Raw genomic sequence first — 27956 nt, 5'->3', positions numbered from 1 at the left:
TCAAAATGTTATAGGGCGGCGGGAAATATTTCTATTAACGTTCCGACGAACAATTTCGTTGTGAAGATGAAATAAAGAATTCGGTGGATCTTTATTAATCAATTACTTTATTTGAAAATATTATGTCACTGAGTGTGATATATGTAAGTGAAGCACAGATACACATGACAACAGCCACACACAATAAAGCAACACATATTTCTAATAACAACAGTTTGGGACAAATACATGAACAAAAAATGAAACTATATGTCACATTCTCGTCTGGCTAGTCGTGTGGTTGTACAGAGAAGGTAGATTACAAAGACCCCCTCCCCTGCATGTAGTGTTCTATCTGATATTCTGTTTGCTCCGGCATGGACGTGCACACATGTTATCAGTACAACTGTCCACGTACAGCGTATACGTTGTCTTTCATCGTGTCTAGGGCTTGGTGCATGATATAGGTGCCATATATAGCCATATAAGTGAATACATCCTCTGCGCATGGCTTATGACCTACAGACGTTACATGACCTCTGGCAGTGACGTAGCATGTAGACCGGATTCGTGATGCAGTGATTGGCTCTTCCCCAAACCGAACATAAATACTGTTCGTCTCGACAACCTGCAATTGCAATGAATACAGCATTAGCCAAGAACTACTGTTTGATGAATTTGTCAGCTACAAACTGCCATGTCACCTGAAAGGAAAGTTATTTTTCGCATGGACTGTAGCGGGCGTGTACAATTAGATGTACATTGGGATGATACTTTCTTCCATTTTGATACAGCTGCTGAGGCCACATGCATTCGTGTGCACGGTTCAACAACTTGAATTGAGATATTTGACATCAAGCTATACGTTCTATAATTTGTATACAGTCTCTACTTAAACTAGCTTTATGGCCTAGATAACGGCAGTTAAAACACGTTCTACAAAATAATCTTGAATAAGACACATGCTCTTATCTTACCTTCATGTGAAATACTTTAATATCATTGGTCAATGAGGCTTTAACAAGATGCCGTGTCACCCCTCCTAGGATGGTGACAACTGGAAAAAATATTACCTGCTGCCACGTAACCGCCAAACTCTCCGCCGAGAAACTGTATCGCTAACAATCGTATGACGTCATAATATGACGCATGCAGTGTCCGGAAAACCGTTCGATTTTTTAGTTCCTATGTACATATTTATTTTACCGACTTTCACTGCTTTATTTAAACTATTTTATACATTAAGTCGTTTGCACACTCAACATAATTAACCATTTTTATAGCAGTGTTAAGCTTGTCAGAATATGCTTCACTGATTTAACAAGTTCAGTCGAGAGGCAGACGCCATTTTGTTTACATGTGATATAGTCGATAGCGTTCTTTAAAATGAAATAAAATTATATTTTGTACATTTAACATGGCGGTAAGATAAATACGTTGTATGCTTCTCCCTCGGGTAATACGGTCTGGTGTACGCCTCTTTGTAGCAGTGTCATCCCTCGCCTACCGGCTCGGGTGACACTGCTACAAAGAGGCGTACATCAGACCGTATTACCCCCGAGATAAGCATACAACTTATAATATTTGGATTGCTTTCACAACACTGCCTAGGCGCTTTGCTCATTCCCTAAACCATGCATGCGTCTGGTCAGAAAACGGCCTTACCATTCTTTGAATGTATAACATTGTTGTTCAATACGGTTCTGATGTTCCCTACACTACATGGAACCAGAACTTACCTGGTCTAACTGTTCAATGGCTTTGTCGGAATGGATGGGAGACTGCGTGAGGGTAGGTCCGCTAGTTATACTTAGACTGTCACCTGACCCAAGTGGAATTAAGAGATTAAACAGGACAAGATATGCGAAAGCAGTTCCTCACCGTTGCAGTTTTTGCACGACTTCTTGCAGTAGATGAGGTTGTATCCTGGGTTGCTTTCACAGAAGCCGTATTTGGCCCAGTTCGCACACCCGCGATCTCGGTCGGTGCACTGGGCTGTTGAACACATAAAAGTTACTATGGTTAGATCCACGCCGCATCAAGGTGAACATTGCAACCAACAGTGAGAGTGGCCTAGAGCACTTCGGTGGATACATGTCCAGAACAGGTGTTAAGAAATAGACAGAACAGTATTCGAGTGTGACTACACTTTTTATAAAGGTATACCATCATCAAGTCTGAGTTGTGTATAATTACCAACAGTGGCTGCCTGTAGTGTGTAAACACTATCTGATATGTGCACACACGGGTAGAGGTTTCAACCAATAACATTTCCTCACGTCGATGAAAACATGTCTAGAAACATACAAAAGCTATTTCTACTTTCGTTTTAAATTACTTTAAAATTTCATAAAAGGGATTATTCTTAGGAATGTGATTGTAGCACTGCCGTCATGTTATTCACTGTCCTACTTGAGAAAGTGGCATATTCAGCTGAAAATGTAGGCTGATGTTCGTCTACCAACGTTCATCTAGGGAAAACTGAAGCACATTGGACATTAACATATTTGTTTTAAGTAATGGTAAATATAATCATTATAAACAGTTTTGATACCCTCAATCTTGGCAATTTAGGACTAGAGTTTTGATGTCGATGATGTGATGCAGACGAGACATTTATTATGCTATATTGCTTTTACAAAAGGGGAATGTATGTTCAATAGCTAAATGGAGGTCTTTTTCCTTACACAAAGGAAACAAAATTGACAACAGTATCTACAAACTCACTCTACGTATTAATACTACAAAACAGTACTGGTGCTCAAATAACAGGCTCAAATATTAAGGTTGAAACACAATTTCCAGTGAGCAGTTTGGTTAGTGACATTAATATGACCTAACTGGAGATGCAGCACTGTGGATTATCCATGCACAATGTCGAGAAACTGGTCAAAACAAAACAAAAGAGACCGACCCAACGCCACACAAATTACTTTATGATAATAACCGAGCTTACTACAACATTGCTCATGGATTCTCTTGTAATTACCTGTAGATGATATTGCCAAGCCCAGATAAGCCCAACAATCAAAAATACACAAAACATCGTCTTTCGTTGAAGCTTTTATTTACAAACTGTAGCAGTCATTTACTCAAATAAAACGTATAACTAATTACAGATGTCATCGCCCGCGATGAAAAACAATAATGACAACACAGGCATTACAAACAATAGTCTCGATACATGCATTACAAACAATTGTCTCAATACATTCATTACAAACAATAGTCTCAATACATGCATTACAAACAATAGTCTCAATACATTCATTACAAACAATAGTGGCAATACATGCATTACAAACAACAATGACAACACAGGCATTACAAACAATAGTCTCAATACATGCATTACAAACAATAGTGGCAATACATGCATTACAGACAACAATGACAACACAGGCATTACAAACAATGGTGGCAACATATGCATTACAAACAATAGTGATAATACATGCATTACAAACAATAGTGATAATACATGCATTACAAACAATAATGACAACACAGGCATTACAAACAATAGTCTCAATACATGCATTACAAACAATAGTCTCAATACATTCATTACAAACAATAATGACAACACAGGCATTACAAACAATACATGCATTACAAACAATAACATGGCAACACAGGCATTACAAACAAACAATAGTCAACACATGCATTACAAACAATAGTCTCAATACATGCATTACAAACAATAGTGGCAATACATGCATTACAAACAATAATGACAACACAGGCATTACAAACAATAGTCTCAATACATGCATTACAAACAATAGTAGCAATACATGCATTACAAACAATAGTGGCAACACATCCATTACAAACAATAGTGGCAACACATCCATTACAAACAATAGTCTCAATACATGCGTTACAAACAATAATGACAATACATGCATTACAAACAATAATGACAATACATGCATTACAAACAATAGTGGCAATACATGCATTACAAACAATAGTGGCAATACATGCATTACAAACAACAGTGGCAACACATCCATTACAAATAATAGTCTCAATACATGCGTTACAAACAACAGTGGCAACACATCCATTACAAACAATAGTCTCAATACATGCATTACAAACAATAGTGGCAATACATGCATTACAAACAATAATGACAACACAGGCATTACAAACAATAACGACAACACAGGCATTACAAACAATAGTCTCAATACATGCATTACAAACAATAATGGCAATACATGCATTACACACACTAGTGATAATAGGTGCATTACAAACGATAATGACGATACGTGCATTACAAACAATAATGACAACACATGCATAACAAACAATAGTGGCAATACATGCATTACAAACACTAGTGATAATAGGTGCATTACAAACGATAATGACGATCCATGCATTACAAACAATAATGACAATACATGCATTACATACAATAGTGGCAATACATGCGTTACAAACAATAGTCTCAATACATGCATTACAAACAATACTGACAATACATGCATTACAAACACTAGTGCTAATAGGTGCATTACAAACAATAATGACGATACATGCATTACAAACATTAGTTACAATACATGCATTACAAACATTAGTTACGATACATGCATTACACACAATAGTCTCAATACATGCTTTACAAACATTAGTTACAATACATGCATTACAAATAATAATGACAATACATGCATTACAAACAATAGTCTCAATACATGCATTACAAACAATAATGACAATGCATTCATGACAAACAGTAATGACAATACATACATTACAAACATCAGAAGGATAGTGTCTCTAAAGAAAAGACTGGGAGCAAGATCCATCCTATTTCAGTTGAGGCGTAATGGGTTTTCTAGTCGCGCCCAAGAGTTTTACACTTAGTATGTACGTGTGTGCATATGGACGTATAACACTGTTATTGTACTTACCCCTGAGACACACTTAGCCGCAGCTTAAACATAGAGACCCAATTCCGACCAAGGGTTCTAACCCGGAGTTCTAATGGTATTATCCCCTAAATGTCGAATGCAAGGCAGAAAAGCAAGCAATTATGTTTTAACGTATTTTGATACGGCGAGGATACTGGACTACCGACCTGCCACTCTCCGAGCAGACCTTCCATCCAAGAGACCACAAGGGTGGTGAAACGTATTTCAACTAATATTAGAATCTCTCATCTGTGACATATAATAAACATAAAGATTCCTAGTTAAAGGTCTTAGTGTTAGTCGTGTGGATATTTTTAACTTTATTTGTAATGATGATCGTAAAGAGTTCAAATAAGGGAGATTGTTAGATTGTGTAAATAATCCTTCCTGTTGCCCATGGTTGCCTCGACTCCATACTGTTACTGCAGTGCTACTGTATCTCACTGATGAGTTAGACAATTAGTCCTAGAAATAAAGATATATTATTTGAATATCTATATCTATAAAAAGTAATTCCAAAAGACGTCCAGATTCCTTATTCTTACTTTCACGAAAAGAGGTGAAGGTATCTCGACTTGTCCCATCTTTCTCAGCTTGAGGTGGGCTTCTTCATAATACATTCCCTATAGCCTGAGAGACAGAGTAACAGTGAATCTTTAAGGAGATGATTCAAGACAGGTTCAAGAACTCAGAGGCATGTTAAGACGTAATGAGCTATGGCTAGCGGGACAACTGTAAGTGTTAACAGAGCAGCAGATCCACTTGTGGGGCCGTCGGTTGTGTCTCCTGTGGTCTCTGAAATATACACAAATATCGTATTTAGCTGACAGTTTAGATGAAGCAAATTAGGAAGCAGCCAGGTAATCAACAAGAGTGTGTAGTGAAATTTCAATTTCACACGTGCAACTCGCACACCTGGCTGTCCTACCAGCAAGTTGTCCCCCTCGTCAAAAATAGCGAAAAGTGACATCAGAATACTGATCGTTTGTTAAACAACTGTTTTATTCGGGTGTTAAAAATTATGAGACAAATCATCATATTGGTCTGTCGATTTCACGTGACTGTGCAAAGTTTGGTTTTGTTGCAATTATTAGATTTTGTGTTAGTGAGCGATTCATCGGTCTCAAATGAACCCATACGGACTTTAATCGGGTTCATACTCCCGCCAGGCTGATGTGACAGAGCTGCACCATTACTAAATGACCACATTGACCAGATCGCTGATACCCAAGTAACTGGTTACTCCTGTACCTTCATCCAAAGTGCAGACTCCACAGGATTTCTGACAGTTGTTCAGCATGTAGCCGGGGTTGATGTCACAGTGGCCGTGTCTAGTCCACGTGCCACACAGGAAGTTTTTGTTCACGCATAGCCCTGAAAGGGAGATAATCCTTGTTCAACTCAACTGTTCTCATGGGCGCAAGTAGGCCTCTTACTGGCCCACGTCGTCCAAAAACTATAAAACCAACCAACTGTTCTACAGTATTTTCAACCCCTTTCATTCAGTCTCAATTTGGGTACGAAATATATATTCACGTTAATGTGTTTCGTTTCTCGAATTATAGAATCATGTAAAAGCTGTAAAGCAAATGGTAGATGTGTTCTTTAATGGAAAGAAAGTAATAATTTAAACTACTCACAACACAATCCATTTCCATGCATAAACTGAACTTAATTCCTTATTACCTGTAAGTGTATCCGTTCGCTGTATCGTGGCAGTGAAGCAGTGGTTTGTTAGTAGCGAGGTATTAATCTTGAAGAATCGCTCCCGGGAAATCAACCGCTTTTATATAACTATAGTAGTATTGCATGTAAAGGTTAGACGTTATCCACCTCGAGGAACATATATGATTAGTAGACATTGGTATGTTATCATTAGGAATAGACTTCAGGGTTAATAGTACGGTGACTAATACGTTTGTTGAAACATAAAATCAAGTCAAGTACAGCGGAATCATTTGCAATATAAGAAAAATGTGATGGCGGTTTAGTTTACGTACCTTTGTATATTACCATCATGTGAAATTAGCCCACATATGTGATTCTACGTGAAGGGAAACTATTCATCTCTATGACATGGAACAATGTAATGTATTACTTAATAACCAATAGTCTGTTTGTTGTTTAAAGCCGCACTTCCAGTTGTATGACCACGGTCAGTAAATATTCGAGTGTAGACCAGATAATCCTGTATTTGACACCATGATCTACACCACTGGGATACGATGACATGTATCTGCTCGGCAAGCCTGATCACCGGAAACCGTTAGTTAAGTCCTCTTTTACGACAACTATGGACTGCTAAGACAAATTCTACCTCGGATCTCCTAATAGTGAGGTAATATGACTTAACGCCGCTTTTAGCAATATTCCAGCCATATCACGGCGGGGGACACCAGAAATGGACTTCACACATTGTACCCATGTGGGGAATCGAACCCGGGTCTTCAGCGTGACGAGCGGACGCTATAACCACAGGTTTTATTACCAAATTATAGCAGAGACACCCGTGTAGCATGATGTTGCAAGAAAGACCTTCAGGTTGTCAATGTGTCAATACTTCCATGCAGTAGTTAGCAGGTAATGTCACACTGACGGGTTAGTAGCTGTAGTACATCTATGTTATGATGTGTTAGCAGCTAGTGAGTCGTGGAGAAACTGGATCCTTCAGTGTACGCTTACCATCTGGGACGATAGTCTGTGTGTGGCATACTTTACAGGCCTTCCGACAGTTGGTCAGCATCCAGGAAGGGTTGATGTCGCAGTGGCCATTGATTGCCCACGTCCTGCACTCTACATCATTATGGGTGTTTTTACATGTTTCTGTGGAAGGATACAAGTACATTCTCAGTAACACTCATGGTGGCACATTCATTGTTTCTTTGGATATAGAAATGGTTTGTGTTTAGAAATAATCAATGTTCAAATAATATTGAGTAACCATGGTCGCTACAAACATATAAAGGACCATAGAGTAATTCCCAGATATGTAAGTTTTACTCACGGTCTGTTCCATTAGTGCCAGTTCCAGTTCCAGTTCCGGTTCCAGTTCCGGTTCCAGTTCCGGTCCCAGTTCCGGTGCCAGTTCCAGTTCCAGTTCCGGTTCCGGTTCCTGTTCCTGTACCAGTTCCAGTTCCAGTTCCAGTTCCAGTTCCAGTTCCAGTTCCAGTTCCTGTTCCTGTACCAGTTCCAGTTCCAGTTTCTGAACACTTGTTACATGATACGGCACAATTGCTTGCCATCCAGTTGGGATTTTTCTTACATTCGCCTTCAGACTCCCAGATATCGCATTGGCGATCCTCATACACATTTTTACACGTTCCTGCAATATAAGATGTAAGTTTTAAATACGCTTTTTTAAATACGGTATTTAATGAATGTGACATGATGACCAACTCAACTAATCTTGTATTCTTCCCGCCTCTCTCTCTCCGTCTGTGTTTGTATTGCCATGAAAGGTTGAGTATGACTGAAATCAGTGCGCTTTGATATGGTATATACTTTATTTGTTCATTTAGTGAATTGTATGTTTGCATCCAATAGAGTGCTGCTGCACTTACCATCTTCACACTTGTTGCAGGACTTCCTGCAGTTGGGAATCATCCACACGGGGTTGGCGCTGCACTCTCCCTTGCTGGCCCAGCGCTTACAAGCAGCCTTGTCACTGTGGCGGTCCAAACACACTCCTGTACACCATAGGACAACATTAAAGGCGCAATGTCACTCATTTTCGACAATATTGTGGCCTATATTATATATACTGGGGAATATGCACTTACTTTAGCTTCCTACTGATGTAATAAAATACTTATTATCCCTTACGACTTGCCTGAAATCGATAATTAAAACTTCGAGGCGAACAGCTTCCAAACAGAAAATATGGAAACATCGAAATCAGTCGCACGTGGTGTTGTCGGTGTTTGCCGACCTGGTTTCAATCACAAGTTGTGCGTAGGATATTTGGTCACGAATGATTCGTTAAGAGAGGTCCAAGGGACATAACTCTATGGGGTTTCCTTGAAATAATGTTCGGCCGGTAGAGGGCGCGAGAGTCGATTTAATGCAACGGTGCATTAATTCATTCGAACTCTGTAACTGAATATTGTAATCTGAATACGTACTTTTTGGGGAATACATTATATGGCAGCTCCCTTGAGGGTTGATAGTTAGTATTATTAGAGAAATGCATTATTTATGTTAAAAGAAGTGTGGTGTAATGCAGTACCTTTAATGTCGCTGGCCGACATAGAACCGGACAACTCAGAACTGCACAATGCATCGCTTACACTGTAGATACATCAATACCAACACAATGGAGCATGACAACACATACTGAATTGTGTGTTTAGTTATCTAATAATCTCACTTGTAGCATGCGCCTTATAGATGACGAAAGGTGTATGTAGTTACCTTCGTCCTGGTTATCCTCCTCGTCGTCGTCGTCGTTGGTAAAGGTGTGGCACAACTGACATGATCTCCTGCAGTGCTTGGCCATCCACTTGGGGTTGATCTGACACTCGCCCTCCACCGCCCACTTGTCGCACTCCACGGTGTTGTGCTTGTTGTGACACTTAGCTGAAGAAACAATGTCTCAGGTCCACATTCTGTGGTAAGAAATGATCACCTCGTTGCGGTTCCCAACCGAAGTCCCCTCAACACTCAACTTTCACCAACCGTACCACTATGGTTGTCATAATTCAGTCTGTAGCAATGTATATGAGTAGCGCTACGATCCATTCCTCAAAGGGACTAAGACTACTCAAGGTTAGGTCTCGTCCAATCTCTATCCCCAATCCCAATGTCCATAATCTTCCTGTCTTCATCCATACAACTGTACACTATATCAGCTTGTTCAGTCTTATACACCTCATGGCAGTATATATCCCATTGTCTTTTTTCTAGAATTATGCATTCACATCCCCTATCAAAACACTCTTTACCCCTCCAAACTTAAGTTCCTACTCTCAGGTCGAGCGTCTTTACTCAACCCCAACCAACTAAAGTCGCCCTAGCCCGCCCCAGTAGAAACACGCTACCTACTCTCAGGTCGAGTGTCTTTACTCAACCCAACCCAACTTAAGTCACCCTAGCCCGCCCCAGTAGAAACACGCTACCTACTCTCAGGTCGAGTGTCTTTACTCAACCCCATCCAACTTAAGTCACCCTAGCAGGCCCAAGTAGAAACACGCTACCTACTCTCCGGTCGAGTGTCTTTACTCAACCCCAACATACTAAAGTCACCCTAGCCCGCCCCAGTAGAAACACGCTACCTACTCTCAGGTCGAGTGTCTTTACTCAACCCCATCCAACTTAAGTCACCCTAGCCCGCCCCAGTAGAAACACGTTACCTACTCTCACGTCGAGTGTCTTTATTCAACCCCACCCAACTTAAGTCACCCTAGCCCGCCCCAGTAGAAACACGCTACCTACTCTCAGGTCGAGTGTCTTTACTCAACCCAACCCAACTTAAGTCACCCTAGCCCGCCCCAGTAGAAACACGCTACCTACTCTCAGGTCGAGTGTCTTTACTCAACCCCACCCAACTAAAGTCACCCTAGCCCGCCCCAGTAGAAACACGCTACCTACTCTCAGGTCGAGTGTCTTTACTCAACCCCACCCAACTAAAGTCACCCTAGCCGGCCCATTAGAAACACGCTACCTACTCTCAGGTCGAGTGTCTTTACTCAACCCAACCCAACTAAAGTCACCCCAGCCCGCCCCAGTAGAAACACGCTACCTACTCTCAGGTCGAGTGTCTTTATTCAACCCCACCCAACTTAAGTCACCCTAGCCCGCCCCAGTAGAAACACGCTACCTACTCTCAGGTCGAGTGTCTTTACTCAACCCCACCCAACTTAAGTCAACCCAGCCCGCCCCAGTAGAAACACGCTACCTACTCTCAGGTCGAGTGTCTTTACTCGCACAGGCGTTGCACGTCTTCTTGCAGTTCCGGGACATCCACCACTCGTTGCTGGCGCAGTCGCCTTGATGTCTCCACTTGCCACACTTCTCGGCAGGGTAGATATCTTTACATATACCTAAATATGCAAAACATTATGTTACATTTATTCGTTCACGACAAAAATAGAAAACAAATGACGTTAGAGGAAAAGCTTATATTACGACACCTCGTTTTCTTTATATGAGAGGATTATTTTGACATTACTAGTTTATGCACGTGACCCATGTGATCACCATGGATGTCCAGTCTACTGACATGTTACTAAGGTCAGTTGTACACAACGCTCATGGAGACAGTAGCCAGGTCTTCCCAGTAACAAGGGTGTATACAACAGATGCTTCAACATGGGCTACACAGAGCATATATCAACTCCACATAATGACAGTCTAGATACTGATGGATTGTTGAAGGTAGGCAATCAGCTTCTTACATGGTGCAAGGTTTCGTCAGAACTGACAGACACAGAAACGTGTGGTTCAGATCAAGCGAGCTTGTAAACATTCAACACGTGATGGCATGCTAAATGACATGCAGTGGAGCTACAGAAGGCTGTCATGCCGAGGCTGTACACATGTGTTGATAGTGCATCAGGACCTAATGTTGTGACGCTGAGTGTATACACCGTTGAAGGGCGGATCCAGGATGTATCGAAATGGGGTCAGTATCTTGGAACATGCTAGTTTGGAGGGGTAAAGATAGGTGAGTTATGGCTACCGGGTTTGGGCAGCTTCTGTACCTACATCAATCCACTCCTTTCAAACGCAACCTTCTCACATAACAGAGAGATGTCTACCAGGCACGTGAGGGGTCAATATATTACACTGGGTGCGGACAGGGTTTCCTCTTTTAATGTCATCCTCACCCTCACCCGCAAAACCCTCACAACTATTTCCCCACCCTGTGTCAGGGAATGTGTGCAGCAAGCTTGGGACATAAGACAAGGGAGTTCATGCATAAAACACCTATGATCCAGTCCTTGGGAACAATGTTTGTAAAAATCCCGAACCACTGCCACGCCCATGTGGTGAAATGGTTCTCTGAAATATACAATGGTTTGTTTGTTTACACGTCCCTGTGCCGAGTGATCATTGATTTCAGAAACAGATGCAAATACCTAAAACTGACAAAGATACATTCATATAAGATACTTCATATTATATCATATAAAGATACATTTATCCTTTTTTCATATCATATATTATGAAATATAGGGTCTGCTTCGTGGGTGCAGATGTGTGAGGGAGTTCCCAAAGAAGCAACCATTGAATTAAATTGGTGACTTCAGCTGAAAACGTTCCTCCTACATCGCGTTATCCTTCTACCCATAATCCTTCGTATGTCAGTTTCCCTCGTGCCCCTTGAGCTGTGACTCAGACTGACCAAACAGACACCAGCTTACCTTCATCAGCCCCATCGGTCCTCGGTCCACACAGTTCACATGCCTTCTTGCAGTTCTTGGTCATGAAGTTGCTGTTGCGGTCACACTCCCCGGAGTTGGCCCAGATATAGCACTGCCAGTCGTCGTACACGTTGTTGCAAGTCTCTGAAATATCCACGGCAAGTGTATATAGTCCCTCTTTCACATTTTTATTTGTTACATTTTTTTTTCTTTTCAGATTTTTAGTCTAAATGCATGTTGGTGGACATACCATCCTTGGCAGCTTGAGTGGCCTTGCCCTCCTGGCAGTCACGTGACCCGTCTTGGCAAATACAGCGACATGTCTGGTCCAGGAAGCCACCATCTTTACACCGGATGTTGGTCGGACATCCCTCTGTAATACATACAACTCGTCATATCAAAGCAAACGTACATATTGAGGGTTAATATAGTCATATACTGCAAGAAAAATGCACGTTTCAAATATGCCTGCATGCATAAATAAATACAGTGTTCTCGCCAGTTTCACGTTTGACTTGAAAATTACCTGTAAACTTGATCTAACAGTATGCATGTGAAAACGTAGCTATTATTCAACTATAATTACTCTCACTATTATTTCAACTGAAGAATAACTGAACTGAAGCAGTCTCGCCAGTTGCAGCTAAGGTCAAAATGTCAACCAACCAGTGACAATCTAGGTTCAAGATATCCTTAACCCATAACGCCATACACTTTTTCCGAAAGAGATGTACATTGTATATTAGAAGCTTTGTTATGATAAAACGGAAATCAATTAAAAGGCATAAAACCCTTTTCATAATCATAGGATACATCGTCTTTTGTACGATTCGACCCGTGAAGGTCCGGGTTAGAACTGATCTTCAGTAACCCATGCTTGTCGTAAGAGGCGACTATTGGGATCGGGTGGTCAGGCTCGCTGACTTGGTTGACACATGTCATCGGTTCCCAATTGCGCAGATCGATGTTCATGCTGTTGATGACTGGATTGTCTGGTCCATACTTCATTATTTACAGACCGCCGCCATATACCTGGAATATTGCTGAGTGCGGCGTAAAACTAAACTCACTCACTCACTCACTTTTGTACGATTCCGACCGAATTTGTGTAAGAATTTGTTTATTTTTGAGTATTTGTTTAAGAATCATATTTGTGAAGCTTATCGATAACGTAGCCATTCCGTGTGGGTCAATAGGAGCGAATGGTATGCGCCATTCGATGCCTTCACCTATGTCGTTACGGGTGGTTGTGGTCAGGCCTACATGTTGTTCAATGCATCGCAAAGATCCATGCCATTTGGACAATAATATGATATGGATCCACTCCTATGACCACCCTTACGACAGACATGGGTAGCGTTTGTTCGTATGTTTGTTGTTTTCAGGTATCACGGCGGTCTGTACATAATCAGGCCTGGAACATACAGTGATTGACATCATGAGCATCGATTGACCCATTTGTTTTGTGATGAAATGCGTCAAGCAAGTCTCCACGTCTGACCGCCAGTCCACGTTATTCGCTTCTGGCAGACCAATTCTAACCTGGATCGCCACGGATCGGATTATCTATTATCTACGTCTTACAGAATTCGCAGGGGTACTTCGGTATAAGCTCCTCACCTCCACAGTTGTACATGAGATTGACCGTCTTGACGTCAGAGTAGGCCAGCTCCTTGAGGAACACTTTCCCAATCTCTTCCTCCTTCTCGGCGTCTATAGCCTGAATAGTCTGGGCCCGCCCGTTGTACGAGAACGCCTGCCAATAAGGGCAGGGCATTTAAGTCTTTAATCTTTGATAATACTATAAAACATACACGTCATGCTACAACTGAACCAGCTTAATGGAAACCAACTGTCTGTACTCACACTGATGCCGTAGTGCATGATGGAGGAGAACTGGTAGTCCACGTCGTATACGTTCACCTTGTCTCGAGAGTACTTGTTGAACCACACGCGCATATGCGGGGCAACGTTCTGGAGCAGGATCCGGATGTGTTGGTCTCTGTCGGGACGCTGGTGTTCGTGGACAAGGCCTATGGCGTGGCCGACCTCGTGCAGGTACAGTCCTCTCTGTTGATGTAGGGAACTTTGAATTAGAAACGGTTGCAACATCTGCTAGGAAGGCAACACAAGGAAAGCCTCTGGGGTTAGCAAACACCCACCTCATGACAGACAGTTATAGTTTAATGAACATGTATAAATACCTACAAATCTACATCCTGGTGCTTCTAGATTGATGGTCTGAACACCTCCGACCATCCCCAGCTGAGAACTGCATCTGTAATGGAAGGTATAATATATCAGATATATTCGGTAAAAGTATGAGATTATGAAATACATATGTGAATATCGAGTATTAGACCAAAGATAGGTGTTGTGGTCAAACATTCCATACATGAAAGTCCATGTATGTTGTCATTAACGCCAAACACATCCGATAGTTTGCACGTGTTGTTGCGATTACCTTGGTTTCATTCATTGTTGCTATATGTAGCGGCAGTAACGTGCTATATGTAGCGGCTGTAACGTGCTATATGTAGCGGCTGTAACGTGCTATATGTAGCGGCTGTAACGTGCTATATGTAGCGGCTGTAACGTGCTATATGTAGCGGCTGTAACGTGCTATATGTAGCGGCTGTAACGTGCTATATGTAGCGGCTGTAACGTGCTATATATATGTAGCGACTGTAACGTGCTAACGTATGTAGCGACTGTAACGTGCTATATGTAGCGGCTGTAACGTGCTATATGTAGCGGCTGTAACGTGCTATATGTAGCGACTGTAACGTGCTATATGTAGCGGCTGTAGCGGCTGTAACGCTGCGTATATGTAGCGGCTGTAACGTGCTATATGTAGCGGCTGTAACGTGCTATATGTATGTAACGTGCTATATGTAGCGGCTGTAACGTGCTATATGTAGCGGCTGTAACGTGCTATATGTAGCGGCTGTAACGTGCTATATGTAGCGGCTGTAACGTGCTATATGTAGCGGCTGTAACGTGCTATATGTAGCGGCTGTAACGTGCTAGCGGCTGTAACGTGCTATATGTAGCGGCTGTAACGTGCTATATGTAGCGGCTGTAACGTGCTATATGTAGCGGCTGTAACGTGCTATATGTAGCGACTGTAACGCTATATGTAGCGACTGTAACGTGCTATATGTAGCGGCTGTAACGTGCTATATGTAGCGACTGTAACGTGCTATATGTAGCGACTGTAACGTGCTATATGTAGCGACTGTAACGTGCTATATGTAGCGACTGTAACGTGCTATATGTAGCGACTGTAACGTGCTATATGTAGCGGCTGCGTGCTATATGTAGCGGCTGTGCTATATGTAGCGGCTGTAACGTGCTATATGTAGCGGCTGTAACGTGCTATATGTAGCGGCTGTAACGTGCTATATGTAGCGGCTGTAACGTGCTATATGTAGCGACTGTAACGTGCTATATGTAGCGGCTGTAACGTGCTATATGTAGCGGCTGTAACGTGCTGTATGTAGCGGCTGTAACGTGCTATATGTAGCGGCTGTAACGTGCTGTATGTAGCGGCTGTAACGTGCTATATGTAGCGACTGTAACGTGCTGTATGTAGCGACTGTAACGTGCTATATGTAGCGGCTGTAACGTGCTATATGTAGCGACTGTAACGTGCTGTATGTAGCGACTGTAACGTGCTGTAGGCATGCTGGACACTGGCTACAGTGTGGGTGTGCAGACTGGCTCACTATAGAACAGATAACAACAAACCCAAACCAGGTTTTACTACACTGACCCCAAATGGCTAATTATAGTGTTGCAAACTGGCTACTGAAGTACCAGTCGTAGGTCAGACAATAAAAAATCGTCTACATGCAGTTCATCTGTAGGTAGTACAGCAACTCATAAATCGTCACATCCAACAGATGGCGATGTGTGACTTTGCACTTCCTTGACAGGCCTGGTCGTGTCTGGAACGTCAAGCGAATGTCAACCTGAGACTTGATTGGTCCGCTACCCTTCTCAAACCAGTCCTAATGTTTCGGTGGCAGTAGCATAAATGGCAAAGTGGGATAATGGGCAGGGGAGGTGAGTCTTGGTCTAATGATATTAGGCAGGGGAAGTGACTCTTGGTCTACCACTTTTAGGACGATCTTGGGTTGAAACGAGATTTGGTGTTTTGTTGCACGTTGAAATGACACGCAACTCTCCAACCTTCAAGGTGTTACGACTGGCAGCATTCAGTCTCGCTATGTTCCCAGTCAAGTCGACAAACGTATGACAACATATTGACTGACGTTTGACCTTTTATAGTAATTGTTATTGAACATGATTGTCAGAACTTGCACGCAAATTTTGCTTTTATTTCCCTTCCATTTTCATGCAGTCTTATAGAAAATGCTGTGCAAATAGACAAAAATTTCAAACTGATGCACCAGTTAACGAACATGTGATTTACATCGTTTCATAATAAATACTGCTTTTGTATTGAGTGTTTCAAGAATAAGAACAATAAAATGAACATTCTCAGTATTTCCCATACCTGTCTGATTTGTTTTGTTTCGCGGTCTACAATACTGTAGCGCTTGGACTTTCGCAATATGGCCGACCTTAGTCACATATGACGTCACGAGGGTAAAAGGTCAGGTGAGTTCACGGACTTGCTTGCGGAATATGCATAATGGCCGAAGCTGAGATAGTAGAAATTGTTTTCCCGATTAAAATATAAATAATATTAATTTTGCATTAAAAAACGGAAGCGCTGAAGGGACCTCATGAAATATAATTTATCTTGAGCGCACAAGTTAGTATATTGAGCGCACAAGTTAGTATCTTGAGCGCACAAGTTAATATCTTGAGCGCACAAGTTAGTTATCTTGAGTGCACGGGTTAATATATTGAGCGCTCAAGTTAGTATCTTGAGCGCACACGTTAGTATGTTGAGCGCTCAACTTAGTATATATTGAGATACACTGCTTCATAAGCAGTTCATGTGGAAGCAAGGAGGAGCGGAAACGTACGGAAGCGCTGAAGGGACCTCATGAAATATAATTTATCTTGAGCGCACAAGTTAGTATATTGAGCGCACAAGTTAGTATATTGAGCACACAAGTTAGTTATCTTGAGTGCACAAGTTAGTATCTTGAGCGCACAAGTTAGTATCTTGAGCGCACACGTTAGTATGTTGAGCGCTCAACTTAGTATATATTGAGATACACTGCTTCATAAGTATTTCATGTGGAAGCAAGGAGGAGCGGAAACGTACGGAAGCGCTGAAGGGACCTCATGAAATATAATTTATCTTGAGCGCACAAGTTAGTATATTGAGCGCACAAGTTAGTATATTGAGCACACAAGTTAGTTATCTTGAGTGCACAAGTTAGTATCTTGAGCGCACAAGTTAGTATCTTGAGCGCACACGTTAGTATGTTGAGCGCTCAACTTAGTATATATTGAGATACACTGCAAGGAGGAGCGGAAACGCGATCTGATTCAAGCTTATTTCAGTCTTGGGTTCCAATACAAACACATAACACATCTTCTTGTCAAAACTCAGGGTATAGTATAGTACGCCACTTGAAGCGTATTCTGAGGTGTATGTCCCTCTTTCGTACCAGCTACCAGATTTGCTGATGTTACAGTGAGTGAGTGAATACGGTTTACACCGCTTTTAGCAATATTCCAGCAATATCACGGTGGGGAACACGAGAAATGGGCTGCACACGTACCCATGTGGGGAATCGAACCCAGGCGTGACGAGCGGACGCTTTAACCAGGAGGCTACCCCACCGCTGCGCTGATGTTACATACTTTATTGCGGACGACTTCGACGATCTGAACAAAGACATGGTTATCGTTGATGCATCAAAAATGTATCCAATGCGGTTTAATCGTGAAACAGGATACTGTACGGTCGTTGTTGGACCCGAATGTGTTGAATTTCGCGCAGGACACTGTCTTCATCGACGTCTTTATTCTTCAACTTCCTGTGTTGTTAAAACATGTTAAATAAACTACAACACACATACGTATACATAAGGGATTGATACGGAAGAAGTGAAACGGGGAACACGGTTTTTTAGTAAGAAATAAAGTCGGTATATATGATATACGTGCACATACTAATGGATCAAATAAATCAGGCGGGTTGTATATGATATTGTACAGAGTTAAACTGCCATTGTACCCACGTTAGGAAACATTACTGATACATGCATACCAAGACTACAGACTATAGTTCCCTGAAAGTGGTCGACTTTACTTCCAATACATCAGACATTAGTTTTATAATTAAGATAATTAAGTATAACACTCAATGTTTACATTTTTCATGGTCATGTAATACTATGTATTCATAATAAAGCCGTAGCAAAAAACAAGTTATCCAAGTGTTCATAATACTATGTACCAATATAAGAAGTAAGTAAAACCACTATTCATCCCTGCAATAAACTTCTACTCATGTTTATGTTTTAATTCGTATTATGACATGACACATACCTAGGCCTGCTTTATGTAATAAAGCAAAAAGTGGTAAAATCAGATACAAAGAATAGTATTGACAAGCATAAAGACGATGAACGTTTACATGATAAACATTATCAATGTTCATGATACATTTGCATACTTTTACATAGTCTCATCATAAACACCTATAGTTAACTCCGACTTTGCATCGTTTGAAATCTTCCAAAAAGGATATAAGTTTGTACATTTTAGCCAGCAGTCAAGCAAATGTGCGTTCCATTAATGCCATTAGAGAGATATTAACTTGTGCGCTCAAGATAATTTTTATTTCATGAGGTCCCTTCAGCGCTTCCGTATTAAAACTTGGGGTACATGTTTCTGAAGACTTATTTTAACCCAGTCAGTTATAGCAATTTTTCTCCTTTAAGAGTTTATAATGCATATATCGATAGGCGGCGCATGACGTCTCTTGAACCCGCACCAGTCACCCGGGGAAAATGTTAAGTACAATGTACTGGATATAAGACCTTTCAGACCTGGCATGTCACACTCACCCTTCACCGTTCTGGAAGCGGACAACGTTGGGATCTGCGGCCTGGGCGGGTCTCAGCTTGAGGCACGTGTACCGCTCCCACTCCGTCATCGCCTGCTTCATCATATACCTCTCCTTCTTATCTGCCACAGAACAACACACAGGTACTAGTAATCACCACGGATCTCACTGTACGGGTGCACACAAAGAGCTAGATACTTTAGATTAAGAATGAAATTTCAGGGGGGAAAATCGAAATCAAATGTTAAATGTCTGAAACGTTGGTTATTCAATTTAGGTCAATGTTACCAGTAGAGTGTATTAATTGTGTAATTGACACCACAACAGCTTTATTAAGGTACAGTAATAACCTTTCTATAACTAGCATCGACAGGGACGAAAATAGGCAGGAGTGGGGGATGGGGTGGGAGGGCATATTTCCCCCAACAACCTCATCTCATTGGTCAACCATCCGGCACACAGGGGACATTGAATGAAAGGTGTGATAGGAGTGTTTGGGGGATGCTATCTAGACTTACCGAAGTGACCCGGGGCAAATGTATATGGTATCTCGGATCCCGTCCACCGTAGTAGGACGTCTCGGGCCGCCTTCCGCTTCTCTCGGCCTGGTGTAGGGTGCATCCTCGTGTCGCTGCAAGGCCAAACATAACCATCCAGTAAACACCACCGTGTCCCAGAAGGTGCGGTCAAACTATATTGTGGGCATATTTGCGGGTTTTATTTCTAAAATACAAAAAGTATTTCTGCAACTGTTGACTCGTTTAGAATGAGTGAGTGAGTGAGTTTAGTTTTACAAGCATGGGTCGGGTTACTGAATATTCTAACCGGGATCTCACGGGTAGACTCGTTTAGATGACAATAGCACTGACTGCCATCCACGTGTATTACGATGGAGCATGTGTTCATCATAACGGTGACATATGAATAATGGACAATCTGACCATGTAGAGGAACCGGACCTGTTGATATGAACCGACAAACCTTTTTTCCTGTCTGTCAATTGCACGTTAATAGGATGACTAAGTAACTGGTGTTAAATGACCTAAGAGACGTTCTAGCTTGAGTCTGTGATCCATGGTGTATTGTAGGGGTGGGTATTGCAGAGAATTTTCATATTGCGATATATTGCGATGCGGAAGCATATATTGCGATATGTATTGCAATATATTGCAAGGATTATTTTTTTAACAAAAACTACTTATAATCGAGTTAATGCTTGATTATGAAGCAAAAACACAACAAAATCACCATGATTGATTAACCTTTTATATAAACTTTTAATCATGACAAATAAAAATGTAAGTTACATTTGGCACTAATCAAACAGGGAAAAGAACAATTCAAAAAGTGGAAATATCCGAAGATTTCCGAGTGTTACGAAGTTTTCCGAATGCATGTCAAAATACCGGTTTTCGATCAGCGTATCGCAATACTTATCGTTTTCATGTCTGAACCGGTAAATACCGGTAAACCGGTTATATTGCGCAGCCCTAGTGTATTGTTTAACACATTCGTACTGTTGTTTTAGAAGTCACGGTTTTTATGCATCTACAGGTGGCAATTTGAGTTCAAAACAAACAAATGCTCAAGACATCATTATCTAATCCTCATTCACAATAACCCTTTTGCTAGCGTCCATTTCGATTCCAACAGGTATGGTCTTCAGTCAAACAACTGTCAAGGACAAACTAGGTTCCGAATTACACACCGTTCTTTGTAAAACCTGTCACAGTCACGTCCGCTGGCCTTTTAAAAAGTGCAGTTATTTTTATGTTTGATGTTAGAAAGAGATAATCTGCAATTTATCAAAACGAGGACGAGAATATCTTTTTCTAGAAGAACAGAACAAAGAGTATATTCAGTAATTTTGGTCCCAATTTTTTAAAGTAATTAGAACAAGCGATGATGTATAGGAATATGTAGGTACAAGCTGGCTCCACACTGACAAATATCTAAACCTCAGTGATAGGGGTATCTAGGTACAAGCAGGCTCCACACTGACAAATATCTAAACCTCAGTGATAGGGGTATCTAGGTACAAGCAGGCTCCACACTGACAAATATCTAAACCTCAGTGATAGGGGTATCTAGGTACAGCTGGCTCCACACTGACAAATATCTAAACCTCAGTGATAGGGGTATCTAGGTACAGCTGGCTCCACACTGACAAATATCTAAACCTCAGTGATAGGGGTATCTAGGTACAGCTGGCTCCACACTGACAAATATCTAAACCTCAGTGATAGGGGTATCTAGGTACAAGCTGGCTCCACACTGACAAATATCTAAACCTCAGTGATAGGGGTATCTCAATTGGAGGACACTAACTGTTTTGAGTGGTTCAAGCGTTAAACTGTTTGTGTCAGAACCATGTTATGGAAATATCAGGGATAGTGGTACTTGAAGTAGATGTTCTACCGCAAGGCGGATAACAAACCCCAACATCTTCTTCTTTTATTGCAAATATAGCAATACATTTTGAGAAGTTCATTTTAAATTTTATCATTGTGATACCTTCATAAATATAAGTATTTATTTATGAAAAAGTACTATCAATGTGAATCTACGTATATAGCCTAATGAGTACAATTAATGGCCATATATGGAACACCGTCTTTGTCCCCCGTGAAAGTGTGCCTTGTGATGAATGTCGCGCATTCCAGCAATCAACTCACCTGAGACGTGTGACCTACCCAGTAAGGACGCCTACGCTGATTGGCTGGTTACATCACACGTACACACCTGTTCTCGCGTTACAACGAGGTATTTATTCACAGGTCCAGCCTACAGAAAGTGACATTCCGAGGTTAGTGTCTCAAAGTATTCCTATACAAGGTGACATCATGGCCATACCTGTTTCTAGAATACCTGTTTACTCACCACATAATACAGGTGTGTTATTATCTACCCCAAGCACCACCACCCACCACCCATCCCCCACCAAACCGATAGACATTGTATTCAGATGCTAATAAAAGGAGATCGGTCGATCAAACTGTCGTCACTCACAGACCATTTAACGGGGTATTTCGTTTCGTAATAGCAAGCTTATACGTAGATAACAGGAGCTGTTACTTTAGTTTAATATGTGAACAATACACTTCTCAGAATATCCTTTATAGGTTAGTGACCGTTCTCAAACCTGCAGAATTGGTCGTGTGGCAATAGTATGCCGGTGTTGTGATGATAATATTAAGAACGCTTCAGGTAGCCCTTCAAACATGTACCAGATATATATCAGATTGTGTCAGTCATGCTTACTTTTTTATAAAAACACTTTACAGTTTAGACTGTAATTTAATGACATTGTCCTCCATGTGGTCATATCTATTCGATTATCCTGCAATATGTCATTTAAATGAATGAACATACAACAGATGTGTTGACCTAAAACTAAGTGTTAGTGTGTATGTTTACTCAAAGTGATGTGTGAGTGGAATGAGGGAGTAAGTGGGTTTGGTTTTACGCCGATTTTAGCAATATTCCAGCAATATCGCGGCGGGGGACACCAAAAATGGGCCTCACACATTGTAACCATGTAAGGAATCGAACCTGGGTCTTCGGCGTGACGTGCGAACCACTAGGCTACCCCACCGCCCCATGACTGTAATGAAGAACCCGTGAAGTAATCTGTTCCTATTAAGGAATCACTTGTCTGTACGGTGTAATCTGGATTATTTGGTTTATTCCTTTAGACACCTTGAGACTTTAGTAGGCTATAATATAACTGAATTTCAAAAACATACTAGCTTCTTGGGCAGAACCCAATAATGTCTCCTGCAAGAACAGCATGCAGTAGAGTACATCATGCAATCACTCCTGAATGGAGAAGAAAATTCAGCTGAATATATATAAAGTGATTGGAACTTCGTCCCAGTCACGCTGAATCTGCATCACTAGAGCATGTGAATCGTGATTTAGATATATGTTTAGGTCCGTGTGGTGAGGGAACACATCGCTAAGTAGACATAGGGGACAATGTCCACATCATCTTTGTGTTGAAATAAACACCACGAGTCACTATACATAGAACCCAGTAAAGTGACTCATCTGTCGTGGACAATGTCCGGATGTAAGATGATGGTGCGATCGACCAGCGCATGTATCATCGTCCCTTCCTCGGGTAGACCTTTGTGTTACGTCCATCAGGAAACGCGGGGGACAAGGGAAACACACGTTCAATGTGCTCGCGTGCTAGAACGGACACCTGCATAGTAAGGATCCTGAGGAAACCCTCCCTGAAGCCGTTGCTAAGGAACAATGTACCACGTGTATGTACGTATTGCTACTAGTGCGATAACGTCATGGAAATCACTATTTCCTTGTTATCATTCATGCTTGCTGAAATATGATGGCCATCAATATATCACAGTGAAGCGGTACCAACGGGAACGATCTTGATAGAACGTATTAGAACGTCCAAACCCACCATCAGTGGATCCTAGTAACACACCTACAACAGCATACACTGGCGTGACACATGGGACTAATACAGCCTTCATACTGGGAGTAGAATGAACGCAGCATGTCGGCATATTGTGGTGCACCAGCAAGGGGAATCTGATTCTTCACAGAAACATTAAGAGTCTGCAATCATATGCACATATTTAAGACCTGTCTACTAGGCATCTGGTACATGTAGCTAAGGCTTACCTGCTGGGCATCTGGTACATGTAGCTAAGGCTTACCTGCTGGGCATCTGGTACATGTAGCTAAGGCTTACCTGCTGGGCATCTGGTACATGTAGCTAAGGCTTACCTGCTGGGCATCTGGTACAAGTTGAGGAACTGTTCCTGAGTCAGCATCATGTCCAGCTCGGCAAGGATGTGCTCCCCAGGGGCAACCATCCTGTGGGCGGCAACTGAACACACACAACGATAAGTAAACAACACAATGATATCAACGTAATGAAAGTATGTAAGGTTTCCCACAAGTTGACAGCCAGATACAGGAGTTGGATGAAACCGGCGCAGTTTGTACATGTTTGGCTGGGCTTCCTTCAGAACTGTATCTGGTGAATCCCTAACTATATACACCTGGTCTGATGTCTAACATATATTGCCATGTATACTATATCCACGGGCCCTGCACCACTTACCATCAATGCCCCCCAACTGCTTCGTCAGAATCTGGTCTATGGTCAGGTTTGTCGGCGGGTCGAGAGACTTAAAGCTTCCAGGAGGAGGGTACTTCTTCTTTGGGTGTGTCTCCTGTCGGGGACGGGCGTGTGTGACATCACCCAGGCACACCTGACAACAATGTACACGTGGTTAATTCTTTAGATGATGGCGGTACCAGTTACAAGAACATGGATAGGGAATGAGATCAACACCCCGTGTAGCTGTAACACAGAGGGAGTGAGGCAACATGAGCAGGATCGCTGGTTGACGCAATAGCTTCTAGTCAGATGTACATCATTATAGATATACTACTCTAACCCTATGACAATTACGCTGTAATTCCTAAGGTAATAATTCAGACAGAACTAACACTAACAAACAGAATTTGGTGACAAACATTAAATTCTTAATAGCAAGCACATGGGAAATAAAAAGCAAATGGTACACTCTGTGATTACTGATAACCGATATAAGGAGTGACGATTGTTGCTCTGGCTAATGACAAGGGAAGGAAGTGTGTAAATGCCTAGAAATAGTTCGAGTGCTGTTATACGACCACGTAGATTGTGAACATGTCCTGTATGCCTGCTCGGTACACCACTGCGTCGAATACTAACTGCAGATGCAAATTATTACATAATGGCCACAGCTACTTAGTATCATGGAATCGGATAAGGAAGGTCGGCGTGTGTTTCAAGACCGACGTAACACGTTTAGGAAACATTCTGCTCCATCATACGGTCTTTGTAGGTCCAGTCTAAGCTGTACTTTAACATTTGCACAATGGTATCGGAGTTGATTTCAGTTACACAATACACTTGAATCAAAGGTCATTGTGAGGTGACATTTCCTGGTGGCAGACCTCCACTGTTCGAAGCATGCCCGACAACGTCATGTTGAGCTTGTTGTGTCGAGGTCAAATCTATGTCCTATTCGTCACAATGGGAGTCCACATATATTGCTGTTGAAGGGATTCCCAGCCAAAAGCGCCCTATTTCATGCATTATCGTAATGTGGACAGTGACCTGTCATCTGCATGGGACCCCCCTCCTACAACACTGTTGTTGTCCATCCTGTCAAACCACTGGGTCCTCTGTGCCATACCGCCTTCACACTACCCTGAAGTAACATATGCCAGAACATTTATCCCCAACTGTCAGCTTGATAACAACCTCCAGTCGAGGATGGTTAATACAAACATTCAAATAACTTAAATGGGATCATATAAATGCGCATAATATACATAGATAATGAGAATATACAAGGTATTAACGAAGATTACGATTTTATGGATAACAACTTCTGTTTATTACAGCGTGTAGATTCTTACATCGTTATCAAGCTATCACTTTTAGCTTGGTAACAGTGTAAGAATCTACACACTGAAATGTCGCTATGTACGAATATATTTTCCAATCTTTGTTATTGGTTTTCCAAATTCGATAATATCGATCAAACAATAAATATACAAAGCAAGACCTTAACAGCCGACATGTCACCCGTTTAGAGAATTAGTCCAGTGGTTGAAGTAGTGGCTTGTATTGAACTCAGGGGTTTGATTCCCGACACAGATAGTCAATATCAGCATTATGTGATGTCAGTACCTACGCATTCGCAACACGTAGATACAAATTCAGCAGACCTGTTATCACACTTACCGTTACGGTTATATTAAGGAATAAGAATGCAGTGTGCCAGCTGAGATGAGCTGAGAAATCACGTACTATTATTATTATAGGATATTTATATAGCGCACATATCCGAGCCACTCGTACATGCTCAAGGTACTTATGGTACTAGCCACACGTCAGTCCCTGTCACTGAGAGAACGTATAGAACAATGAGGCTTTCCAACACTTGATATTCGCTTTTCTTTTTCTGTTGTACATTATCAGCTTCAGCTGTAATGAAACTGTCATATTTACCTCACTGTTTTAGGGAACAACCCAAAGGGTGGTAATTATTGGTTTGAGATGAACGTTTAGAAGCTCATTGACAACTATTTAAACATATGCTAAGCTATTTTTTAAAATATAAAAATATAGAACGGTATTCTTTAGAATATATAAGACATTCTTTAGATATGTTTAATATGCAACGGTATTATTTGTTTAGTTGTGTGAAAGAGCTCATGAGAGTGTTACTACAGTGAGAACGATATGTAAGTCAGGGTAAAACAGGGTTTGTAGTTCATCACCAGGCATCAGATACACTCGATTTTATATTTCGGTCATAACAGAATCGCCCTGAATGATACAGAATACCTACATTTCTCGCCATAAGACAATTTTCACGAAGAAAGCATGAATTCTGTATATAATTCCTATGTTGCATTTCTTGTTACTGCGAGTATATACTGAGAACATTGACCACTGGCGCGATGTCTACATAAGTCGCCATATACCAGTCTCAAAAAGCAGTTTCGTATGAAACTGTATGCAATAACAAGAAAACAGGCGAATATCAAATTGAAAACATGGTATGTTGCCCTAAAGCTTGGAGACAAACAGTCGGCACTTAATACTGTACACTACACGTGACCCTGCCAGCCAGACCGTTTCCGTGCTGGCTCAGCTCCCTCTTAAAAACCTCGCGTAGAACTGATACAAATCTAACACAGACTCCAGTAAATCCAGTATTCATACCAATCAGAATTTACACTTGTATATCTAAAACCTACTTCTGACACTTGTACCTTCACTTTGACAATGTTTACTTTGTGAAACATTTTTAAGTTCATTTAACTAGTTAATAATTCAGTTTGAAACATCCCCATGTCTATAAACGGCTGGTGTTGTTATTTTACAGTACCAGTGTCCTAGTTCAATATGTATAAAAATTAAAAGACAGTTTGAAACTCCAAGCGGGAAAACTGGTACGGTGTTTTCTTCATAATTGGCACAAAGTGACAACGCTATAAACAATTCAATGTCTGGGATTTTGAGACTGCCCGTAACAAACAACACAGTTATAGCATTGTTATGTGGTAATTACAAAAACATGCAGACGTCACTGACCACATTTTAAAAACTAAACTCCCCAGTACTTACCACCACCAGCGCCATCGACACCAACAACCTGCTCCGCATGTTAAAACTTTTAAAAGCCAATTGCGTCTGTTTCCGTGTTATGTTTTAATGTTTACAGTGTGTATCGTGGTGTGAATGAAGTCTCCGACATAACGCCACCTATATATCCTAGTAAGGAGGTGCGTCAACAATGACCTGTTTTCCTCAACCCATAGAGCGGAAAAACGAATCATCGTGGGCTCAACGCGTTATAACGGGGCATATAGTGTGACGTCACTCCCGGCGTTTTCATTCATGATCATTTAAGCATAGGAAAGCCATCAACCCATATATGTCCTATTTTGGACGGCGAAGGAAATCATTCTAAACATGTACGTGCAACTTTTCAGAATGATTCTAAACCCTCTAACCAGACGAGAAATCTTCATTCTTGAGATGACCTGTGACTATACTGCTGTCCCTCCGTGTCAGACATTTTATATCACAAATCACATTTGAGCAATAATTGCAGTAAATGTTGTAATAATTTT

The 27956-nt window shown here is 41.4% G+C and overlaps 1 protein-coding gene across 3 annotated transcripts; it reads right to left on the bottom strand.

The window, feature by feature from the left end:
* Positions 1-88: 88 nt before the first annotated feature.
* LOC124278899 (zinc metalloproteinase nas-15-like) lies at positions 89-27630 on the bottom strand. Of its 3 annotated transcripts, none has more exons than XM_046714707.1 (18): positions 27448-27630; positions 24376-24526; positions 24036-24138; positions 19796-19908; positions 19279-19399; positions 14486-14555; positions 14144-14347; positions 13898-14033; positions 12528-12650; positions 12278-12421; positions 11841-11915; positions 10814-10954; positions 9327-9491; positions 8477-8602; positions 7921-8238; positions 7599-7739; positions 1861-1974; positions 89-607 (listed from the first exon to the last, which is right to left on the bottom strand). In XM_046714707.1, exons 1-18 carry the CDS (start codon positions 27484-27486, stop codon positions 492-494), a joined length of 2400 nt encoding a protein of 799 aa, XP_046570663.1. In that variant the 5' UTR covers positions 27487-27630; the 3' UTR covers positions 89-491. The 3 variants fall into 3 exon arrangements, with proteins under 3 accessions (XP_046570663.1, XP_046570665.1, XP_046570664.1); XM_046714708.1 differs by lacking the exons at positions 89-607; positions 1861-1974 and adding exons at positions 3883-5711; positions 6168-6290; XM_046714709.1 differs by lacking the exon at positions 11841-11915.
* Positions 27631-27956: the final 326 nt, after the last annotated feature.

This window comes from Haliotis rubra, unplaced genomic scaffold, assembly GCF_003918875.1.
Source record: "Haliotis rubra isolate DU_JTF1 unplaced genomic scaffold, ASM391887v1 Scf243, whole genome shotgun sequence".
NCBI lineage: Eukaryota > Metazoa > Mollusca > Gastropoda > Lepetellida > Haliotidae > Haliotis > Haliotis rubra.
Note: the sequence above shows the minus strand (reverse complement) of the source record. Positions and strands in the feature narration are given on the sequence as shown.

Coding starts and splice junctions, on each gene's coding strand:
- LOC124278899 (XM_046714707.1), bottom strand. CDS start 27,486: ATGCGGAGCAGGTTGTTGGTGTCGATGGCGCTGGTGGTG. Junction 24,527..27,447: donor TGTCGATGGCGCTGGTGGTG/GTAAGTACTGGG, acceptor CATTGTTGTCAG/GTGTGCCTGGGTGATGTCAC. Junction 12,651..13,897: donor TCTCATGTACAACTGTGGAG/GTGAGGAGCTTA, acceptor TATGTATTACAG/AGGGATGTCCGACCAACATC.